This window comes from Gavia stellata, chromosome 9 (genome assembly GCF_030936135.1).
Source record: "Gavia stellata isolate bGavSte3 chromosome 9, bGavSte3.hap2, whole genome shotgun sequence".
NCBI lineage: Eukaryota > Metazoa > Chordata > Aves > Gaviiformes > Gaviidae > Gavia > Gavia stellata.
This window is the reverse complement of record NC_082602.1, coordinates 35,445,931-35,463,298: the sequence shown is the minus strand read 5'-3', so window position 1 is coordinate 35,463,298 and position 17,368 is coordinate 35,445,931. Positions and strand designations below refer to the sequence as shown.

At 34.7% G+C, this 17,368-nt stretch overlaps 1 protein-coding gene across 1 annotated transcript in view; it reads right to left on the bottom strand.

The window, feature by feature from the left end:
- The window catches only part of WDR11 (WD repeat domain 11), a 44,133-nt gene that overhangs the window by 14,013 nt on the left and 12,752 nt on the right, over positions 1–17,368 (bottom strand). The window contains exons 6-16 of the mRNA XM_059821106.1: positions 17,173–17,338; positions 16,349–16,463; positions 15,151–15,346; positions 13,501–13,604; positions 12,684–12,860; positions 10,877–10,961; positions 5,515–5,621; positions 3,282–3,357; positions 1,658–1,766; positions 1,218–1,342; positions 649–796 (exon numbers count right to left, since the gene is read on the bottom strand). Coding sequence (XP_059677089.1) covers positions 649–796; positions 1,218–1,342; positions 1,658–1,766; positions 3,282–3,357; positions 5,515–5,621; positions 10,877–10,961; positions 12,684–12,860; positions 13,501–13,604; positions 15,151–15,346; positions 16,349–16,463; positions 17,173–17,338 — 1,408 coding nt within the window. The remainder of the gene's footprint in view (positions 1–648; positions 797–1,217; positions 1,343–1,657; positions 1,767–3,281; positions 3,358–5,514; positions 5,622–10,876; positions 10,962–12,683; positions 12,861–13,500; positions 13,605–15,150; positions 15,347–16,348; positions 16,464–17,172; positions 17,339–17,368) is intronic.

Below are 17,368 nucleotides of genomic sequence, written 5' to 3'. Positions count from 1 at the left end.
CGTAAGAAATTTTGGGTTTAAAGCAATGGAAATCACTTCTCTGTCTTTTGTGGCAAGGAAACACCAACATGACAGACCTCATTAAACACAACACTAGTATATACTAAAGTAGAAAACAAAAATAAAAGAATTCTTATTTGTAAGTTCAGTTTATCAAACCCTTGAAGAACAACTGAAAAAGAGAAAGACTGTTCTTCAGAGTAACTGGAAAAAAACCCCAACAAACTTAAAACTCACAAGAGAGTGCTCTGGCCTACTCAAGTCCTCCTTACGATGCAAGACAAAATCCATTAACAGCGCATAAACATGTTTCAGTAACACCCTCTTTGTTATTCATGCTTTTTGTATACACTTTACTAAAATTCTTAAAAATATGTCATGTAATTTATTCAAAAAGCAAGTCAGGGCCTATGAAGATTCTAACTTGTAAAAAAATGTTTTATTTCAATGTTGTTTTCAGTAGAAAAACCGTAAGAATGTGAAAAGAGAATTGCTACAGTTTTTGAAGTTGGAACTTTTATTTCATATTTCAAACTACTGCATTAATGACCACTTGGCCACTACAAGGCATATCCCTGATTTTTTTTTCTGGCAATCATAGCTAAGAAAAAAATTAAAGCATCAATGATACAGAAAATTGGAACTCACATCAGGAGGAATTCTTGCACTGTCTTTTACTGAGTTTCCTTCTACTGTGAGATGATAAACCTGGCCATCGGCACCTGTAAACACAAAGTGCTCTCTGGCAGAAATGTTCTGGCTCAGCTCTGATTTACTTTCAGCTTCCTGTAACAAGCTTTAAAGAGAACACAATGAGACATAAGTACTTCTTTCTTGAAATTAGAATTGCAAGGCAATTTCTCCCTAACTAATGCACAGGAGCAGCACAAAAATGTATGTTTCCTTCAAAACAGTTTACCAGAAGGAACAGTTAACTCATTTATATACTTGTGGCAATGTTCAGGGGACAAGTAAGAGTTTTACTTCAAGAACCAGGTAACTAATGGACTGCTACAGACACACCTGAGAGAAACAGGTACACTGTTTCTCTCATTCAGCAGTAAGCTTTGACATCTAAAAGCTAAAGGGAGGCCCATAAAGTTGTTTGCCCGGTATGTACTCAAGAATCCGTTCCAAAATATTCTGTTCTGTAGAACAATGACACATAGTGGAAAAACAACTGATGCAGAATAGCATTAAATCAGAATCAGAAATACCTGATAACAGAAGATTCTACGCTGCTAACTTCAGTATCTGACGCAACCGTCTGCCGGGCCATGGCCTCACGGGCTGCTAACTGCTTCTTCCTCAGGCTTTTTAAGTTATGAGAAGGGGACCACTCCTGCGAAAAATTGTCCAGGAAAAATGGAAAAGACAAATGTTTACTCCCTGAATTTACTGGGGATTTTTCTGTTCATTGTAATTACTACAATGAAGATTGCTTTCTATGATACCTCCCCCCATCACCCAAGATTCTTCCACCAGCACCTCCTTTTTTCTTGCCTCTATTTGATGACAGATGAAAATGGAAGAGTGAAAGCACTTATCTGTATGTAACAGATACAGTAACATTTTGCTGCAAATTTGTTCATAGATTTTTATACTATCTCAACATATTGCATTTAATACACACTAAGTAACAGATTTTACTCCTTACCAAAGCGGTCACTGTAGGGAAGTTTTTAGACATTTCTCTGAGCAGAGTGCATGTTCTGACATCCCAGATCTCCAGTGGCTTGTCTTTAAATACTACAGCTAGATACTGCCTAAAACAAATAAGAATTTTCTACATCAAAAGTAATCATTCCATTTTAATTTGAGCATTTTACTTCACACGTGTTGTTCGTATCAGCACTCTGGAAACCCTCAAAAAAATAAGAGGAAGAAGCGCAGACTGATTTGGCTCAAATCCCACTTGAAGCTTCCGATTTCTTGAGTTACTGAGGTGCAAAACAGCATCTGGAAAGGAATCCTCCTTCAAAGCTAAAAGAATTAAAAATTTCTGTCAGGTGGTACTGCTCAATTACTGTAAAGGATACATGGGAAGTAATTCAGAGAAAGCAGCAGCACCTCTAATTTAGACATATTCAGCCCGAGTTGATGACTGCACAAGATACCAGAAAGACATAGCAAAACTGTAGGTTGGACAGATTTTTTTCTCTACTCCAGACACATGCCACTTCCCTAATCCAGTGATAAATGAACATAAAATCTTCTTACACTGAACCACTTGCCAGTCATGTCTTCAGACCTTTCATCTGTGGAGCTGGATGAGTAAAACACCTTCAATCTACCACTTTTTACATGTAACTTGAAAATACAGAAAGGTTCTGCAGCTATATGTACTCTACTCAACTGCATTAATCTCTATTCAAATTAACTATCCTTTCTTGTTCTCGCTTAACATTCTAGTCTTGTCATCTAAGCCCACAGTTGTTCTTAATTTTTAATGTACTAATAAGACCATTATATGGTTGAACTCTTCCAAATCCTCTGGAACACATACATACTTCAGAAAATATTCCTATCCAAGCTAGAGAACATTATTTTTTTTCCTCTACTGTAAAGAAAAAAAACCTTTTAAAATTTAGAGACAATGCCTTATTAAATTCAACACTACTTTAATTTCATTTACACAGGAAGGTAAAGTAATCTCACAGGGATTACTCTCACTACTGTTATTATTTTTGATACTATAAAGAACAGGGTATCCTCTCGCAGGCCTGATCCCAAAAGACACAGGATTTGATGGTAAACAACGTGGTCGTTTACCCGCTGACTTCTCAAACAACTATACCTCACATCTGGTTTTCCAGTAGACAATTATTATAAAGGTGAGAGATACATACTTAGAAAAATTAATAAACACATGAAAAATCATCCCGCCTTTAATGTCAACGTTCTAGGCTTAAGTTACAGAAAAGGGAATTAACTCATAACGTAATCAAAGTTGACAAAAATTGTTCAGCACTTTTATTCTCCCTAATATTATCAAAATGCCTGTTCGGTGAACACAATTCTTAACAGAACTAAAATATTGACTGACCTTGCAATGTGACTGGATCCTGAAGCGACAAAGTCAACCACAGAAACATTCACAACTTTTGCACTCTGAACTAATATTCTGAAGTATTTTTCTCTTGATGCTGTTGCACATTTTTCTATACTCTCTGGAGTCTTTTTTCCCAAAATTTCTATTATTTCTACTGAGTCTATTACTGCATGAGGATCTTCATGCAGTACAGTAAAATTTATAAACCTCACAAGGCTAATCTACTTACTTCAAATGAGACACCTTTATCATTTCAATAGCTGGCTCGTCATTGCCTCGTTCCCCACGAAATGCGATGCTCCTGCCTGGAACACAAAAATGACACCAGGGAAAACAGAAATAGTTACTAAACTAAACATAAATACAGAAATCATTTATAAACCATTCTGTTTGTAAACAGAAAGAGTTTACAAATAAGGTAGAACATCTCCACGTAACCTGACCTATCTTACATTACTCTTGTCATTGTCGAAGTTTTACTGCATTTCAAAGGACTAAATGTAACGTAAATTCTACTAATATAATACCTGACTCAATTCCAGAGCACAACTACTAAAATTGATTCATCATCAGCATTACATAAATATAGAAAGAGAGTTCAGAGAGTTATTATTTTCCACTCAAAGCCAATGAGATATACTCTCAATTCCCCAAGAAGGAAATTCATGAGTAGATTTCAAGTTTTGTAAGGGAAATTAATTCTGCCATAAACTAAGTCTGAAAGTATTTCCACGGTGAAGTACTAACTCATTCTACACTTAGCAGAACCCCTCTCTCTTTCTTTCCAGCTAAAAGAATAAACCCTAAGAACTTACAATCTTATCCCCAACAAAATTTTTGCCCACCTGTACAAAGTGTGGCAGAATTACATTAATGGTCAACAAACACCGGGGTATCACAGCATCTCCCATCCAAGTTTCATTCTCCTTAGCTTTCAAGGACAATTCAAGTTTTCAAACTTTAGCCAATCTTGTGGCTGCTCAAGCTAAATTACTTATCTTATGACAATTATGTGAATAAACCTAGTTATCAACAATGCTAGTTAGAGCTCTCATGTCAGAGGCCAAGCTACAGGAAACCTTTCAGCTCTATTTTCTTCTTTAGTGATCAAACACCCTAGGAATTGTCTTCCTTATTGTTGTTCAGAAACGTAAATGAGAATTTTGTCAAAGTGTTCATGAGGTAAATACAAATCAGCACAGCTTTCCTAGAACTAGCATAGAAAGTTGGGCTAATTAGTGATAGAAGACCCAATGATCAAACAGTTAAACAGCTATGCCTTTCTTGTAAGTTTTAAAAGAGGAAAAGTAATATTTTTTAAGCAAAACATATGCTAAGGTGTCAGGTATTCACATTTACTTGGAACTTGGTTGCCTGCAGAAATACTGAGCCTTTTTTCACTTACAAATATAAATGTTTCAATACCGATTTACAAGCTGAGTGAAAAATCAAAATCCAATTTTACAAAGTACATATCTTTTCTGTTTTGATTTTAAACAAATGAACAAAAGACATCATCAGGAAAAAGATTACAATAGTGTTAGGTTAAAAGAATAGCCTCTTTGTGCAGCACCCTGTAAATACAAAAATTTGAGTCTTTTCCGTAAGCTTAAAAAAAAAAAAAAAAAAAAATCACTTTATGCTACATAGAGCAATTCAGAATTAGCCATGTGTTACAAGATTCAGGCTCTTCAATTAGAAATTAAATGGCTCCAAGTTTTCCCATTCAAAAATAATATTAAATTATTGAAGTGCTTCTTCTTTTGGGCTGTCTGATCTTCCAAATTATACCTCCTAGTATTATGCAAATATTGAACTCAGTCACAAATATATTTGTGATCCACTGTAAGGCTGGAGTAGTTGAAAACCACACATAATCTGACTGTTAATTTTGTTATGAACTGTACCCTTTAAGAAGTTTTTTGTTTTTTAACCCTTCCAATTCTTCATAAAAGTATCCAATTTCATTATTAAAATATCCATTTTACATTCATACACAGAGTCAAATTCTGGCCACACATCTGGCCTACCTTGAAAAATTATCTGTTACTGATACAAACCACAATAAATTGTTCAACACTATTTCAGGTGGTCATGAAACAATGGGTGTAGACTGTGACAAAACACATTTGAAATACATGCATTTTGTGAACAAGACACACCACTAATACCCATGCTGTGTGAATGCTCCTAAACCTCCTGCTGACATATACTCATTCTTTTAATAAGCCCAAGGCAAAAACATCTCTACAAAGGTATTGTTTCAAGTCTGTCTGTAGGGTACCAGATGGAAAACATTACGTGGTACCAGAAGGACAGAAGAGCAGAACCAGTTAAAACTCCTCTTTATTATTTTATTTTGTCAGGACAACAGAAGAAAGAAAAAAGTACTAAAAACTTCTGTTTGTCACTCCCCAGCAAATCTGTCAGCCTCTCATACAGATTTCTCAGGAAATACTAACCTGTTGGTAGGTCCACCAGCTGCAGCTCATTCCTTACTAGCCCCAGATTGTTAGGTGTTGATGTGGCAAAGGAAATGAACCCAGTCAAGCTTATCCACTCGATTCCCCTGTCATCAGAAGAGAGTATGTGGAGCATATTAGCCAAAACGTTTGAATGGCTAGAAAATAGCCTGAAGTACAATAATTTTTTTCATGCATATTCTTCAATTTGAAAACAGCCCTGAAGTAATTTTCTACACTTTATGGAAACACTATATTTAAGCATAAAAAGAAGCTACACATTTACAACTACGATGTAAATATAAAGTTACCAAATGAAATTAAAGAAGAGCTTTCTTTTCAAACAACGCTAGTTCTTGTTTAGTTAAAACACATATTTCAGTTAGAAACACTGGCAACTTTTGAGAAAATCCTTCACAGATACTCAACACCAGAGTGGACTAAAAGCACTGCTCTGATTAAATCAGTGGTTCACCAAACAGATGGGAAGAACTATCAAATAACTCAAATTTGCCAGCATACAGAAAGAGAAAAATATTCATATGGATAGCAGGGTGGGGAGACGTGATTCTTTCAGTACAGAGAGAGGAGAAACAAAGATGATAAAATAAGAGAGTCCCTGAACAGATTTCAATGGCTATCACAAAACTGAAAACCTGATTATCTGCTGTTTTAGATCATGCCAAGGCAGCCACAAGCCAAATTACCTTGAAGTGTTGCAAGGATGTAAAGCTACGCTGTATATAACAAAGTCAGCACATTCTAACCAAATTCTTGAGATATACCACAGGCCGCAAAAGGATAGAAAGCAGCACTAGGTGGTACTGTTCCAAAACGAGATAGTCCTCCCCATCCCCGTTTCCCCCATGCACTTTGTGCCAGCACAAATAGTTGAGTGCTTTATCTACAAAAATAAACCAAGGAACTACTCTAAAAGAAAACTGAGACTGTTCTAATACATACATATGCAGAAGTTCATTTTAACACGGGTAAAAGGATTTAGGTTTTCCTCAAATTCTTCAAACACAGATTACTTAAGAACTATTTCCAGGACAACTAAGTCAGTCTTCTGTTGTATCTATTGTAAAATCATGGTCTGTTTCACGTCACATGTCACAAGAATATATATGAAATATAAGAAAGATAAATAACAGTATTTATGATTTACTGTCAGTAAATCCAACCCACTTTGTACTAAGTAGAAGTTTCCTAAATGCCATGTAGATGGGTGAAAGCAAAAAACACTCCCGTAATAGTTTGCACATACAAGTTAAGGCCATATTTTCCTTTATTTTCTTAGTTCAAGCTTTAAAAAAAAATGGGAAGCTTTATTCCTAAATCCTTAAGTAACGTTAAAAATTTAGGACCCAGTCCTTTTCCCACCAGGACCTATGAAAGTTCAACCAATAATTTCAATCAAAATGAGAACTATTCAATTATTAATTGAAACATTACAGGAATGATTGAATAGAAACCTGCAACTGCAATAATGTGTGACATTGTAAGTCTCTGAAAGGTCACAAATACAGGGAGCTTTCCGAAATGGAAGAAATATGAATTCTGACATCTTTCTAATTTTTATCTATTATTCTACTATGTTTTTTTGAAAAAGCACAGAATACTTGTAATGCATTGTTATTGCCACTAGTTATTCACTATTCTTGTTCAAAGACCTGAGGCATTTTCTATATTTCTTTCATCAGCTCAGATTTAACAGGAGAAGTCCTTTTTCTTTGCCGCCGGCTGACCATCTGTCAATACCAATAAAAATCTACAGAACCCCAAGACACTTATAATCAAAAGGAAACCTTAGCTTAGCTAAATGTTTGCACCTGAAACAGTACAATTTTTTTATTGTCATACATGTAAACTGAGAATCTGAAGACAGTGGTTCAAGTTTTAAGAAGGAAACAAGTAATGCCTTCCCCACTGAAACATCTCCATTTGCAAAACTTCCTAATAAAAGACATCTTTGTCTACTAGAATTGAGGGTTACATTCAGCTGTAAACTATTTCTCAGACTGGATCCACTCTTTTAAAATAGGAAATTCAGGGTTTCTATACATTCAACTTGTCTCAGTTACTTCAGGGGTAAGATTCAGTTGTTTTGATTAATGTTTCCAATGCAAAAAAATTACAGAAGGTACTTAAATGGATAAAAACACAAATTACTTTTCTAGTTGGGAATGGATTGTTGTGACTTTTTGACAAGGCAGCTGCTACTCAAATTAATTATAAGAAAAAGAGAAAGGTAAAATTGGAAATAAAACCATATCTTAAAGAAAACTGTATTAAAATCTCAATCGTATTATCAGAAAATACTCTTAGCCTCAAATTTTATTATTTAAAAAGAATTTTCCTTGCACTTCAAAAGTATTTGTATGGTCTACATGTCCAAACGTGAACGTCAGCAATGGAACAAGTTTTTCCTTTTTAAGAAGAGGAAGGTTAAGAAAAAGAAATTATAATTAAGTGCTGAACACGGTACGTCAGATAATTGTATATCCTGTAATGGAGAGTTCAGAATTCAATTCTGAATACACAGGATTTCATTGCGACACTGCTTATGCTTGTCAGGCAACTCACATTTACTAAAGCACAGAAATAAATCTAGCACACCAACACCTGTATGACAGAAGTGGGAACTCTTTCTCATTCATCTTTCTCTACGTGAGGCAAGTTTTTTTAAGGTGGTGACGAATGTTTGCAAAGCAGTCTCCCAAAGTGGAGTCAGCTTAAATTCAACTGCTAAAACTCAGATGTAATGCAGTAATTTTCAAATTTTGCCTGCAGGCCATACACATTCTTGTTACAGTCAGTGAGATTTTAATTTTAAAAATTAAAGCTGTTGCAACCTTGAACTTGCTGAGCTTCAGTGAAAAACAATGAGAAGTGCTGCTCTAGTCATAGTTATCTATCTATCAGAATAAGCAAAAGCAACAGTGAGGGGCACTGCAAACACACCACTTTCACTGAACTAGAAGCTACATTGCAGGCATTTTATTTACATGTCTCAAATATATTCTCCTCTGCATTGAAGATGTATGATTATCTCCTATCTTATCACAATAGTTTAGATTGCTCCACCTAAAAGACACAACAGGTATCAGACTTAGTTATTTCATGATTCTTCTAATTCCTCTTAGTAATAAAAATTAATTGCATTTCTCTGTATCCTGAAGGAAGAAAAACTAACCTCCTGCTCACAGCATCTTTCAGCCAGCACACACGCTATAGTCTCCCTCTGTTTCTTCCCTCACTTATGCTCCTAGCAGTAGCCTGATTGACTTTTCCTCTCTGTGTGCTCTGAAGCATTTCTGCTGCTTCTTGCCTCAGTCTCCTAATAAAAACCAAATTAATCTCGAAGGAAAAGTATTTACTCACATAATTCTAAATAAATAGTGAAACAGCTAAGTAATGATCATGGAAAAAATGAATATTCAAGGTTACTCACGAGTATAAACTATCTTAAATAGAGGACAGAAAAACAATTCACCTTACTCCTAATCACAATATAGAACTGCAAAGTTTAAAAATAATTAAAAAAAAAAAAACCAGCACGTGACTGCATATGTTGCTTCTAAAAAAGAACACTTTAATCTCAAAAAAAAAGTCAGTTGCTAGCACCTAGACAACTCATTATTTTAGCACAGTTGACATGTAAAGAACAGTTGCCATCCCAAAGACCTTACCTTTATTACACTCTCCTCTTGAACTACAAGACACTGAAAACTCTGCTGGCCTTGAGTTACCATTTCAGGGTATTCTCAATTACATACTTAAATAATAGTGTTCCCTGAAGGTGTAATTTGAGATAAAACTGAAATAGAGGCATTATCCAATCTATCTGCATTTTAGAGGTAATGTAAGAATTCCCACTGAAAGAAACTGTTGCACTCCATGAATATTCATTAAAAAAAAAATCCCTCTGCCTTATTCTACATTGCTTAAAGCAATCCCTTAAACTTGTAAAAATTATGTAGAAAGTCACTCAGACCATTAAGAGTGGGACTCAGGAAATTAAAACAAATATTTAGAAGACTTACCTAAGATAACAGCTTATGACTAAACAAAATTCACAATCATTTTAATTTTGTTCTAAAAATACCATTTGTGGAAGGACAGTTCCTAGAAACACAATGTATTCTTAAAGTTTTTAAAAAGTCACAAAACCTTTGCAAAGTGAAAACCCCAAACTAACAATACTTCCAATAATACATGAAGCCTAAACAAAAGATAAAGAAATATTTTTTCAAAAGCGTATTTCCTCCTGCATCCCCATCTTCTTTTTTTTGTGTGTGTGTTTCTTTAATCTGTGAAATGTTAGCAGTCATTTTAATTTTGAACTCTATAATCACCTTAATGAGAAAAAATGCAGTATTCTCCTGTGCTACATAACAGAACATAAAATGAAAATAATTTTCTAAGTAGTTAATGGTGTGAAACAAAAAGCTCGAATGGTTTAGAACAGAAAGGGAAATTACGTTCTTACAGTGCCTACTAATCACACCACAAACGTAAATACACTTATGTGATTTTGGTGGTAGATTCAAAGCAGGTTTGTATAATGAATTCTTAAAGCTATCTATTCTCAGAGACCTGTACTTTTCTTACCTTTTTGTAGAATGAACAGTAAAACGAAGACCTTACCCTGATGAAGGCTTCATGCCACAACTCTGATACAAATCTTCACTACTATTACTGCTAAAAATAAATGTTTTATTTTCCATCTGTCTGGAACTATGTATCCATCAAGCACCATCTTGAGTACCTTTTCCATTAGTTACCCAAAAATTTATGCCATTGTGTACACCGAACACACAGTAACAGCTTTAAAACTTACTCTATTCCTTACCTAGAATGGATAAATACTGAGTCCTGTATTCGGTCTTTAAAAATCTTTTAAAGGTAAAATGAAAAATTTTTACTTCAGTTAAGGCTAGAATTGTCTCAACAGCAATTTCAGCCACAAGGAGCAGAGGAAACAAACCTTGGCGTACAAACCAGAATTATTTCAAAGGACACAATCTGTGAGTCACAACACTGTAATAAAGTTTCCTGTGCTAAAAAGACTTCTTTGTACTACAATATACTAAAGAAACTGGAAGCAGCTGATATGCATCCTAGATCAGCAGGCAGAGATACAATTCAAATATTTAGTTCAATGCAATTTTCACTCTAATTTTGTCAGTGTGTTGCTGCTTATACATAGCAAAGATACTGTTAGGGTAGACTACTCAACAGGCAATTTTCTTGAGTGTCATTAACAATGAAACAAGACACCCACATTGCTGGTACAACGTTAGTTAGATGTTTTAGTATTTGTCTCCCAGAAGGATTATAGTGGGAATTAAAATCTTACTTGACTTCACAGGAATGGATGCTTAACTCTTTGTGCAAAAGTCCACTTGTAAGATGAAACACCAGGACAGAGCCATTACTTGTACCTATAAAAAGTGATTTAAAAAAAAATTTATTTTTCTCTTCCATACTTCAGTGAAAAAGCAGGATTTACAGCTATTTCTCTTTTTTCTCTCCCCCCCACCTGTAACTATTATATTTTACAATTTTAGAAAATCCATTTTCCTGAACCTATTTGTAGAGCCTACAGAAAATCTGTTCATTCTTCTTGCATTTCCACAACATACCCAGTTACAGGAGAAAGGAATGTTTCTTTTTGTTTTGATTACTCAAGATGAGTAAAAGCCTCAAGGAAGAGTATTAACTGTTATCTACCAATAACCCTAGGGGAGAATCATAAGTAGATTTTACTGAATCATTAAAGCAATTCTGCTTTCTCATCCCTGAAATAATGATCTCTTTCAAATTACAAATCAATAACTTAGCAGCTATTAGCTTCAATTAGATCAAAAACCTTCTGAAACACTGAAAGTTACCATTTTCTATTAGACACTGGGAAGACTTACTTGTTCTTCTCCTTTTTCTTTATACTCATATCAACTTTATTAAATACAAGAATGGATACCTAAAGAGCCATTCAGGTACCTTAAGTCTAGGGTGCTGCAGACCTTGCTGTAAATGCACTTCATACCTACCTATTAGTTTCCTAATCTTTATATTTCACCTGTTTTAACAACTACAGCTTATATAAAATCAAAAGTTACATTTTCTAAGTCACGTAATGATAGCTTGCCTACATTTTAGAGCACAACTATTGATGGTACTTGTAGCTCTGTAATAGCAGAAGAGAACTGCATACATACATGCATTATTATGGTGTTTTCATTACTGGAGCGAGAGCCTCTTTGTAAGCTCCTGTGTAACATTCACCTGCACAATACTCCCCCACCCCATCCAAAAACCTAAGAAGGCTCTATAGCACAGGCAACCTTAAGAACAACAAAAATCTCCCAAGTCTGACTTGCAACAGGCACAGCCTTGACAGAGCAGACGAGAATCAACTGATACTTTAGATATATCACCAGCACATTTGAACAACCCAAATCCAGAGGTCTAATTTTACAACCTTCTACAATCTTTAAATTAAAGCATCTCTGTGTCTACTGTTCCAGCCTGCTGACTGCAGAGAAAGACAGCAGCCTGCATAGATACACTGTGAAATTCCTGATGTGGTCTGAAAGAGCATGCCACAAAAATCAGATTTAAATACGGAGAGCTCAGTTAACAAATCAGGTGCTCACTGGCACCTATTCTAATACCTAGAGGAGTTTAACTACATTTGTAATAAGACAGAATAGATTCATTCAGGAAAAATGAGATTCTTTAAGTGTATTTTTAGGTACTTACATCACAACTAAAGTGCAGTCTCTGTTAAGTTCATTTACTATTCTAGGAATGCAGTGCTGCAGAATTCCATATTTATTGATGTTTAGAATGAAGCGAGAGCAGCATCTAAAATGCTGACTGTATGAACGGATCAGTATCATAGTAAATGAAAGGATAAATACAAACTTGCTAATACATTGCAGTTTTTCAGGTAGTATTACTTAAACCCAAGGCAGGAAAAAAAGAATCCGAAGACTATCATGGATGCAAACTAATGCATCAATACTAATACACAATCGCTATTTGTGATTAGTTACACAGGATTGAAAAATGGAAAATTTTTCTGTATTAGTAACTATATTTGTATTTAATCTAGAGTATATTATTTTAAGAGCAACCAATAAACTATTGAAGATACTTACCAACAGCAAGGATTGGCTCATACTGTTTAATATTTTTTGTCGTAAGAGGTGGGCACATGCGGATAGCAAACGGAGGCAAAGGAAGTCCTGAAAGAAGCCCAGTCAGGAGAAATTTGAGGTGCACTTCCTGCAGAAAAGTACTTTTTAACTGTTCTTCTCCAGCAACTGTGCCTTGCCCTGCTTAAAAATTAAAGCTCTTGTTAGTATTAAATTTTAAACCGAGATGTTATGGGAAGTTATCAGAAACAGGAGTTTATAAAATAAAAATCACAAATAAACTAACATACATATTAACAATGTTTATTTAAAGAGGCATTCCTTCCTGTTGAACTCTGTATGACAAAACTTTTTAGAAGACTGCACATCAGGTAATTTCTCCAATACTAGTTTTCTTTCCTAATACTAAGAAGGGGGGGTGGGGGGGGGTGGGGCAGGGGGAAAAGGGAAGAAAGAGGGGGAAAAAAATTAAGTGCGACCATTTCAGTTGTCTTCCAGAATTCAAGGGTAGTTTAAACTGTCTTCATCTTTTTAAGATTACTTTTAAAAAATTAAGGCGTTTTGGCCAAATTCCATTTTAATTTTTTTTTTTTTTCCCTTAGTGACAATGAAGTTTGAACATTGGTCCTCAACATAAAATCCCCAAAAAGATTAATTTGATAATTTCTTTAGCAAACAGACATTCTTTTCTTTCAGAATTACTATTTAAATTGCATAGAAAATAATTCTAACATATGTAGTTCTCAAGTAAGCTAAGATGTACAATGATTCAAAAATTCTAGAAATGAGTAGCAGTAGTATCAGTGAAAGAAATTCTTACCAATCATGTTGTCTAATGAGAGGTCTGGAAGTTTATTTTGGAATGCTCCTACAGGAATTCCACAGAATGAGACTGGGGAATACAAAGGTGATGCACTTGAACTGCTGTAAAAGAAATGAAAACAAGTTCCTAATACAAACTAGATTGGTTTCTGTTAGTCTGTATAAACTTCTTACATAGGTTCCAGATGACAAAACCCGTAACTGAAGCAATGCCTTTCACCTAAGCATGTGAAACAGGATTGCCTCTGTATATACAGAGCTACAACAGAAACTTACAGTAATACCTATGTTTACAGTCCTGTGAGATAGCTATGCATCAGGTTTTTGTATTATTTTTTCCCCAATGACTATGACTGGGTTCCAGTGCAATCTCCATCTAAAAGGGACTCAAACACCCCCTGCAGCCTTGGCAATGCTGGGCTGAGGACGGGTCTATGTCATAAGTAAAGACCAAAGACTACTGACTGCACCTAGCTGTATGCAAAATCGCAGTTTAAGGCACATACAAAGCCTTTTTCTTTAAAATCTCAATTTATCAGACTTTGAGTTCAAATTTTAATTAAGACCATCAAATCCAGCAAGATCAAGAGCTAATGGAGGAAGACTCCTTCAAAATCCATTAAAGACTCTGTGCCAATTAGAAATACGCTTTACTTTACAGTACAATCCAACCATATCCGGAATCCTCTAAGCTCAGTGGTTCTTATATTATTATTACATTTTTCCTGGTTATATAATCATGACAAAAATCAATGTTACAGAAATGACCCTAAGAATCCAATAAGTAAAAGCCAGCAACATATAGATCCTAAATAGCTCTCTTGGATATGCATCACAAAGAATCCATCTAACAGTATTTTTGAGAACACCAAGAATAAAAACATTATATCACCGGTGAGCAACAAAAGGATCTACATTGAAAATCTGATACTTCTGACATTTAAAAGTGTACCAAGAATTCTGTAATTCTTTTATGGCAGTACGTTATTTATTTTATTCAATAGTACTTTAAAGGTTTATTGCAGCAGAATGACCTCAATACACTGAATGTTTAAAGAACTATACTACTTCACATAGTATTTCTAGAGACTGCTCAAAACCTAGAACTCTAAAGGCTTTGTATATAAAAGTATTGTTTATACCACCGTATTCCAGCCACCTGCTGTGCAGCCTTATATTGCTCTGTGTCAAATTCACACAAATCTAGCAGAAAAACTTCCCCCTACTAAAAACGTAGTTCTCTCCAGACTCATTTTGCAGTCCTTTCATGTGATTGAAAGTGAGGGATTCATTCCTGAAGAAAATTATATAGTCTGAAGAAAGCCAAATGAGAAGAAAATGTTCCCGCAAAATAATGTCAATAGTCATTCCTATCTTTTGTTCCCTTAATGCAATCACTTAGTATGGAATTACTTTTTTAAAGAAAGAAGAGTTAATACAGTTCCTTCACTTCCCCAAAGCAAGGAAACTAATCTATGTGGATGATGTATTTTGTTCCTCTTCCTTTCGTTCATACACATGTATAGCACATGTCACACTACCATACACACAAGGACATCACTGTTGCTTTCAGAATATAATTAAATACTACATGCCACTTGTAAATGTAACTGATAGAAGATTTGATAAGAAAAATAAATTCCATTACCTGTTACGCATATTTCTGCCAGAAATACTGCATTTTAATTCCCAGATCATTACCCTGCCATCACTGACGATGAGAGCTGCAGAATTCTCATTCACTGGGCAACACACCATACTGAAGGGTCGAACTGTTTTTGTTACCCTGATTGCATCACACTGACTTCTTAAATCATAAATCAGCTCCTGAACTGGATCTGGATCTGTAACATCAATGTCCCACAAAGGACAAACAATTAGAATGAAAAACATATGATGTGATCAACCAACAGAGGTAAATTTGCAGAATGACTGAGCTCTTTGGTTGAAATCCACATGCTTCCTGTGCAACAATTAGGAAAAATAATCAAAAACTATGTACTGTTGATCTTGCTGTGCATAATACAGCTTTGAAAAGTTCTCCAAAATGTAACTTTGTCTTTAAAATATCTTATTCCACATGAATCTTGCAAAATCTAAAAAAAAAACCAACCACTCTGTTTCATGTCTGGGCAGAAAGTGCATCTGCTCTTCACAATCCAAAACTCATTTGGTTTATTGGTAAACCTGGTAGCAAGTAATGGGGGAGGGAGAAGGAGAGAAGCTCACTAGAAATTACCAAACTGCCAAAACCAAACCAAACCAAACCAAACCAAACCAACAAACTCTAAACAAAAAAATAACTTATTTACAGAACTATGTTTTCCCTTCTTTTTTCCAGTCTCCTCCATTACATTTAAAGGGCCATTCTTAGTAACATTTCACAAAAGAGACAAGGGTTTAATAATTTAGATTTTAATTTAAATTTAAGCCCATGTCTTAGTTCTAAAATCAATTCTTTCAATTGACCAAATGACTTTCAAAAACATGTTTGCCTGAAAAATGTTTTTTCTTAAAGATAAAAAAGAACAAACTAATCATCTTTTATGTAAAACTTTCTTGTATATGTGACTGTTAAGCCACTTCATAATTAAAATATTATTTAGTGTCAAAAGGATTTGCAGGATATGAATATCTTATTTTGCACTAAATTTCAGGGAAGTCAAAAACAATTTTGGGAGAATGCAGCATAAATTTAAATTTTAAATCTAATGTATAAGAAAAAAAACTACTAGAAGGGCTGTAATTCACCATCCTGTATGAGGCGTGATGTTTAATATTGTTGTTAAAGTATTAATTAAAATACCTCAAAGTTAATTTCTGGACATTTTTGACACATAACTTACCTGGCTCTTCATTTGGAGTTCCAGTTATACTGCAGTTAGATCTGCGAACTCTTAAAGTTATACAACCATTTTCATGTAGGCAAAATAACCCATCACGCTGAAAACATGGAATTACCTAGGTAAAGAGATACCACATTACACTGGGTTATTAAAATTTTATCCTTTGCAAAGTACACTGATGTATCCTGATTTACACACAAGTCACTAAAAACATTACCATTAAAGTAACAACTCAATGAATTTCTTTAGCTACAGTACTTGTGACTAAGGAAATCAAGTCATTTGAGAAATTCATTGAAAGATTTTGTTTGTATTGTTTGCTGGTTTGGGTTTGTTGGGTTTTATTTTAAACATTAATGTACACATACATATTCTTTTTAGCTATCACTTTTTTTAAAAAAAAAAAAAACAGCAAACAGCAAACTTTCCTTTTTGGTATCAGAATTCATGATTCCAAGAGAATAAAGATCCTTCAATAAGACCTCAGACTAGATTTAGCTGTCTAATTAAGCAAAGGTAGATGCTCAGAGAACTAGTATTAACTTGTGTGTAAGAAGCTTAACTACCAGAAAACTAATGTCCGTTTTCCACAGCACTATTTCCACACTGGTAAATTCTGTAACACCACAAAATGAAGTGGGTTTGCTGCAGACTTCAGAAAACTAAATTAAACAATGCTTGGTTCAGAGGACATTTTTCCCCCTGGTAAGCTGACTTCTTTACACCCTCTAGAACTAACCAAACACAACTATCAGTGGGTCATGAACTTACATATAATCTTAATAAACAACTACAATGATAGAAACCAATCAAATTTTCATTACCTGTAGGAAAGGCACACCTGTTCTTTCAATTGCAATCACACCCACCGTCTGATTCACTTCCAAGTCAAGAATTAAAATTTCTCTGGGATACAATAACAGCATGTAATTTCTTTTGGAAGGCAAATACGACAACTGAAGACAGTCATTGAGTGTTACAGATTCAGCACTGTAAAACATCAGATACAATCTTTAATCA